Consider the following 7,199-nt stretch of genomic DNA (forward strand, 5'->3'; position numbering starts at 1 on the left):
CTTTCCCTATGATTTGCCTTGTCATGAAAATCAACTGCTCTATGCCTAATGCAGTGTTTTGTTTTCTGTTATTTTTGCTGAGTCACCACCAAAATCAGGTTGGCAATTCAGACAGAACAAAACTTTTTGAATGCTTTTAGAGGACACACCGCCTGTGAGTGTCCCTGGGACAATGAAGACTGCACTAGCCACCGAGCAGGAACATGACCCTTTCTAGGAGAGAGAATGTGCCAAATCCTGGGACACTTCTCAGCACAGAGCTCAGAACCCAGCTGTCTTCCAAAGTGGACATGGTAGAACTGCAGAAGATTTGGAAACAGATCCCTACTGAAAGCATACATGGAATTATTCTTTAGATCACCAGGAGGCCCAGAGAAATACAACTGAGCCTAACTCCTTGGCTGATGTACACCAATAGACCTTTATCTTTATTTTTTTTCTTTATTGATTAAGGTATTACATATGTGTCCTTATCCCCTTATTGCCCCCCCCCTCACTCATGCTCTCACACCCCTGGTGTCTGTGTCCATTGGTTAGGCTTATTTGCATGCATACAAGTCCTTTGGCTGATCTCTCCCCCTTAATCTCACCCTCTACCCTGCTCTACCTTCCCTTCATCAGTTTATGTTGTTCATTATATTCTACAAATGAGTGAGATCATGTGATATTTATCTTTCTCTGACTGGCTTATTTCACTTAGCATAATGCTCTCCAGTTCCATCCACGCTGTTGCAAATGGTAAGAATTCCTTCTTTTTTACCACAGCATAGTATTCCATTGTGTAGATGTACCACCATTTTTAATCCACTCATCTGCTGATGGGCACTTAGGCTATGGTAAATTGTGCTGCTACCAATAGTTCTTAAACATGTGTTCTCCTAATGATTCTGATGCATGGACCTGTTTATAAACCCACAATAAGCCCCATGGTGGCACTGTGGTCATACATATTTAATGGACATGTTTAGCTCCAGCAAGTAAATTCTGCTAGAGGGACAAAGTATAAGTAAGATGTATTAACACTTGCTCAAGATCTACACAGTAAGCTATGACTTCTAACTATGTAGTAAACTATGACTTCTAGATAAGGGCAATGCAATTTAGAGCACCATTAAAAATAAAATAAAATGTGCTGGAACAGTTCTGCGTCAGTTAAGGCTGAATCACTGCTGGGGTTGAATCATTGCTGGGGCTGAGTCATCACTGGAGGCTAGCTGAATCGTGCCTCTGTCCTGATGTCCTATCCCAGAAGTTTAAAGCTTGGCACAAAAATAGGTTGAAGAAAATCACTCAAGTGAGAGAGAATGCTTTAAATTTAAAATATTTATAAAGAAAAATTAAAAAAGCTTACTGCTAATAGCATGAGCTAGTTACTTTTATTCTGCTATAACGGGTTTAGCCAGGGGATGTAGTGACAGCAATATTTGCAAGATGATGTAAATACGCACACAGGCCTGAACTCAAGGATTACTTTGAAGAGAAGATGAACTTATCACTGCTATTCAAAGTACAGCAAAGGCGAGGGCAGCATGTGAAATTTTCAATGATAAGAGCTTATTTACAATTAAGCACTGCAAATGTAAAGAAAAAGAGTAGGTAAGAAAGGAATCTTTGACAGTACTGGCCAATGAACAGGGATACGGATATATTTCTTCCTTACCGCCCCGGCTTTTTTTCTGGTGGTACCCAGGCAACAGAATCCAACATCATGACCTTGGAAGGCAGAAGCATAGTCGTCCAGCTTTTCAAAGTCCACCACTTTTTGATTCTAGACAAGAACACAGCTGAATAGAACTTGATGTCATTTTTTAAAATAGCCTTCTACATTTAAAGAATAAATTACAGAGCATTAGTGAAGAGTCTGACTACTTAACATCAAATTTTGTAAGCTCATTTTCTCCCACCAATTAATCTGAATTTCAAATCAACAATGCACTAATACAGCCCTGGTACACATAATTGGACTATGTGTGATCCAGATCTCTAAAAGTCAGGTTCAATTATAATTTTCTCTTTGGAAAAATAAGACACCTGTCTGCATATTACCAAGAGGGATACCAATGCAATGAGGTATAATGTGGGTTAAGGATGGTGTTTGGAACCTCAAATACCTACATTAGAGTCTCGGGCCTGCTACTTCCTAAACATGTAATTTTGGCCAATTTATTTTTATCATATGCTTCAGTTTTTCAGGAGTAAAATGCAAATTATAATCTTTCCTTCCGCTCAGTCCATGAACCACCTGCACTAAAATCAGCCAGTGGGTGGCTTGATAAAAGGGCATATTCTTAGGTCTCACACCAATACTTCTGAGTCAGAAACTGCTCCTTTTTAACTAGCACTCTTAGAAATTCTCATGTTCACTAAAACTTAAGCACCACCATCTAACCTAAGTTTGTTGTGAAACTTAAAAGAGAAAGTTTGAGAAGTTCTCATCCATCAAATTGGAACTCAAATGCTTTCCTTCCCTACCATCGCCTTTCAAAAGGATCTTCCTGGCACTGTACACAGCGCTGAAGGAAAATGTTTGCATTACGTGCCTGACCAAAAGATGCGCCACCAAAACTAGACTATCAAAGCACAGACTCGATTTCAGTCTCTAATTACCAGAAGTATCGGGCACACCCCATGAAGCCAGACTAGGAAGGCTACATGTTACTGCCTGCAAAGATGTCCATTTTAAACAGAAAAGTCCTGAGGGACCAAAGACATATGCAAAATGACCTCAACTTGGACTTGCAGGAATCAAGAACATTTATTTGTGAGACCATTTGTTATCCGAAATGTTCCACCTGTGAAACCTGTGGGACCAAGTTCTATTATTAGGGGGTCTCAGGACTACACTATAATTTACTGAGTTTCACAAATAACTCAGGACACTCCACGAAGCTCAGACTTCAAATATTTAGGGTGTTTACACCACACTCAAGTCTGGTGTGTTGTTTGGTTAACCATGAAAGTGTAAGTGATAGAGGAAGGAATATTTCACTTACAGATACAACACTGCAGCCCTGGGAAGTCAGGCTGGGCAAAATCTTATATGTGAGCCCTACTTTCCATGCCAGAGACTGTTTCTGCTGTGCAAAGCATTTCCTGATTCACTGACAAGGTTAGTGTGGAGTGAACAGGGAGACAAAACAGGCAAAGTGGACTGTCTCTAGAACTCAGATTGAATGACGCTGAAAGCAATGCTGTTCTGTCTCCCCAGCTCCCATTGCAATCTAGGCCCTGCCTGAGACTGCGAGGACTTTGCCCAAGGCCACACAGTGAGGGGAGGCCCCCCTGAACTTACAACCCAGGCCTCCAGCTTCCAGCAACTGGGCTCTCACAGACCGACCTTGGCCACATTTTGATCACCTCTTGCAGCGCCCACCACTGACGGGCAATGTTCAACCTTAAATTAAACACGAAATTCTGTCCACAAAGCTGAATCACTGCGGGTGCATTTTGAGTCTCAAATACCCACCACATTTTTATAAGCCTCCTCATCAAAGGTCAGCTTCCTCCGGCCAATGACTGTGACCCTGGAAAACAGGCGCTGCTCCAGCAATTCCTTTAAGAGCTCTTTGCCTGTTTCCCCGGTGGCGCCCAAAATAAAGACGGATTTATTCTGCATCCGGAAGTCTTCCCGAAGCTTGGGCAGCGCCTCTGTCGCAGCCATGCTACAGAAATAACATCAACAGGTGCGGATCTTAGGGTGTGTAAGAGATGGTCTGGCTCACCCTGGGGAACAAGGAATGTGTGTCCGTTTTGGAGGAAGATAGTATTATTCTCCGCAGCCTGGGCCCCGGGGAAAGTGCTGAGTCACCTGCAGGGCAGGGTGCCAACCCACCGCTCGGAAGGGCCCACAAACTGCTGGCACCAAGCGGCCCCGGCCCCCCTTGTTACCCCAGGTTCGGATCCCTCCTTCCTCCGCAAAAGGGTGCGGGGCCCAGCTCCGTCCCCAGAGCAGGGGGTTACCTGGAGCCGGCCCCCGGCCCCGCGTCCTGGCATCGTAGCAGGAGCAGAGCGGCCACCAGCGCCGCAACCGCAGCCACTGCCCCCGCGCTCAGCGCTGTTGGCAGTTGCATCCGGGCATCCCTCCTTCTCAGGGGTTCCGCGTCCCCTCGCCCCCGACCGTGGGCGCCCCTCCCAGATCCGCCTTGGGGGTCGGCGGCGGCCACGCCCATGCCTACCCGGCTTCTTCTTCCTGGTGACTCCGCTGCGTGGCGGCCTAGCCCCGCCTACAAGGGCGGGACTTGGGGGGGAATGCAAAGTTCTCACTGCAACCTGGATGCTGGTCTAATGGGCGTGAGAGCATGTGCGCTGCACAGGGGTCAAGGGATGAGGCCCTGACACGTCCAGGACTCGCTCCCCTGCGTTCTTCTTCACCCCCTGGGCTGACCTTACCTATATTTGAGGTCTCAGCCAATAGACTTGACTTTCTCTGGTCCCTTTCTAAAACCTGTAATTTCAGTTGGGCATTGGGCATTTTCATCTCAAATTCACCATGTCAAAATGTAAACCTTCCCACCCAACCACTCCGAAGAAGAATAAAACAAAGCTATTCTTTGCCTTTCTCGGGTGTCACTATTCCTCTGCATTCACACGCTCCTCACCTCTCCCCTTTGGGCCTCCTGGTGATCCAGACCAAAGTTATCATCAGCCTGGAAAAACCTTGCTCTGGGAGGTAAGACACCACATCTATCTCATTGCTGTAACCCCAGCTCTTGGGACAGTGTTTAGCACTTAATAGGTGCTCAAAAAATTCCTTTGCATCAAAGAATTTCTCTGTAGTCTATACCTTATATATGAGACCTAGAAGGAGAGTAAGGGGTCACCTTGTCAAACCTCCTTACTTGACAAATGATGCTCAAGGATGTGGTATGACTCGTTAAGTCTCAGGTATGTTCTTTAATGGAGACAACATAGCAAAGGGTTTTAAAAAATAAAGGAAGGAGAAAACATGGCCAGTAACTCATGGGCAAAGGGCCCTGCCCACAGCACCCCCTGTCCTTCAGAGCTCATCTTTCCTGTCTCATGCCACCTCAAAGGACAGTTCCCTGCTGAGAGGAAGTCTGCTAAAGTGGCATGTCTTCTTTCCAAGGTGAGGGAAGGTACATGAAGGACATGAGGGTCCCATGCAGAAGACAGTGAAGGAGCACCAGGTAGGGCAGAGGGTTGATTCAAGACAGAGGGCCGGATGAGCAGGGAAACCACACATGGCATGATCTCTGAAGTCAAGAAGAGGTGTAGAAATGGTGTATTCGTGTCCTTGGGCTGCCATAACAAATTACTACAAACTAGGCAGCTTACAACGGAAACTCCTTCCCTCACAGGTCTGGAGGCCAGCAGCCTGAAATCAAGGTGTCGGAGGACCATGCTCCCTCTGGAGGCTTAGGAGAGAATTTTTCACTTCTTTCAGCTTCTGGAGGCTCCAGGTGTTCCCTGGTTGTGGCTGCAAGACTCCAATCTCTGCCTCTATCTTCAAATGGTCTTCTCTTCTGTGCGTCTATGTCTTTTTTTCCTTTCTCTTATAAGGATACTTATCATGCCCAAACCAGTTTGGCTCAGTGGATAGAGCGTCAGCCTGAGGACTGAAAGGTCCCAGGTTTGATTCCGGTCAAGGGCATGTACCTTGGTTGCGGGCTCATCCCCAGTAAGAGGTGTATAGGAGGCAGCTGATCGATGTTTCTCTCTCAGCGATGTTTCTAACTCTCTATCCCTCTCCCTTCCTCTCTGTAAAAAATCAATAAAATATATTTTTTTAAAAACATATCTATAACAAACTAAAAAAAAAGAAGAAGAAGAAGAATACTTGTCATTGGATTTAGGGCCTTCCCATATAATTCAGCATGATCTAATCTGAAGATCCTTAGCTTAATTACATCAAAAAACCCCTTTTCCCACACAAGGTTACATTCACAAGTTCTTGGGGTTAGGAATATATATATACTATTCAACCTACTACAGATGACAAATAGTACAAATGTTAATCAAATTCTAAACAAAAGGGTTGCTTGATGAGCTACATTTAGTGATTTAGTGGGTGGAGATGGAGCTAAAGTAGTATGCAGAGAGCAGGTAAAAATAGAAGAAGGCTTTTGGTTGAAGCTCTTGTCAGAGTAACCTATAGGATGAAGGCATGGGCCAAAGCAGGAGAGAGGAAGAGGTAATGCGTATGAGAGACCTTGTAAAATAACTATCATACTTGGTTACTTGAAGTTCTCTGCAACAATATGGGAAGAGCATAGAACTTCAAATGATAAGACCCAGGTATAAGCCCCAGCTGCTACATTGACTACTATACATTTGGTCAAGTTTTTAATTTTAGTCTCCTCATCTATACATTGAGGATAATGGCAACACCAGCATACTGCACAGATTTATGGTACAGCTCAAATTAAATACCAAATGTGAAGGCCATATAGGTTGGTAGTTAAGTATATAGGCCATGGCACCAGTCCACTTGGTTTGAAATCCTCAGTCCATTACCCGCTAGCTAAGTAAGTGACTTTGAGCAACTTCCTTAAACTTTCTGTTCCTTTGTTTTCCCATGTGTAAAGTATGACTGATAATTATTACGTAAATCATGACATTTTTGTTGGAGGGTTAAATGAGATGGTCTAAATGAAAGCACTTAGATCTAGTATGTAGTAAGCATGGAATAAATATTATCTTGTTATGGAAATATTATCTTGTAGGTATGTAAGTACTATGGCAGTGATTGCAAATCTGGCTCCCCATGGGCATCTCTTGAAGCTTTAGAAAAATAAAGATGACGGGGCCTTGCCCTAGTCCTACTGAATCAGGATCAGTGGTTTTTAAAGCTCTGCAGGTGATTCTGCCGCACACAGGAGAAATTCACCAATGCAGGACATGTTATTAGGATCCATTTCCTGATAATATTCATACGGAGAAAAACATGGTCTTCGCCTCAGGGAAACTGTATAGTGACCTGCCGCACCCTGAGCTTCTCTTCTTCCTGTTTTAGAAGCACTTATATAACCCTTAGTCCCATTCATCACTTTGTAAGGATTCAGTTGTTTAACACCTGCAACTTCCTTATGAAGCAGGAATTATTTTTATTACTGATAAGGAAACTGAGGCACAGAGAGGTTAAGCAGCTCACCAAAAGTCACCCAGTTAGAAAGTGGTAGAATCAGCACTGGAGCGACAGTCTTCTGGCTCAGAGAACTACACCAAACCGATTCTTTCAA

At 44.3% G+C, this 7,199-nt stretch overlaps 1 protein-coding gene across 3 annotated transcripts in view; it reads right to left on the reverse strand.

The window, feature by feature from the left end:
• Nucleotides 1–4,243, reverse strand: part of HTATIP2 (HIV-1 Tat interactive protein 2) — a 15,761-nt gene extending 11,518 nt beyond the window's left edge. The window contains exons 1-3 of one of the 3 annotated variants that reach the window (XM_006753972.2): nucleotides 4,176–4,243; nucleotides 3,467–3,662; nucleotides 1,661–1,768 (exon numbers count right to left, since the gene is read on the reverse strand). In XM_006753972.2, coding sequence (XP_006754035.1) covers nucleotides 1,661–1,768; nucleotides 3,467–3,661 — 303 coding nt within the window. In that variant the 5' untranslated portion in view covers nucleotide 3,662; nucleotides 4,176–4,243. The other 2 variants (XM_006753971.2, XM_015566653.1) reach the window with 2 other exon arrangements.
• Nucleotides 4,244–7,199: the final 2,956 nt, after the last annotated feature.

The sequence above is a fragment of the Myotis davidii genome, unplaced genomic scaffold (genome assembly GCF_000327345.1).
Source record: "Myotis davidii unplaced genomic scaffold, ASM32734v1 scaffold330, whole genome shotgun sequence".
Classification (NCBI taxonomy): Eukaryota; Metazoa; Chordata; class Mammalia; order Chiroptera; family Vespertilionidae; genus Myotis; species Myotis davidii.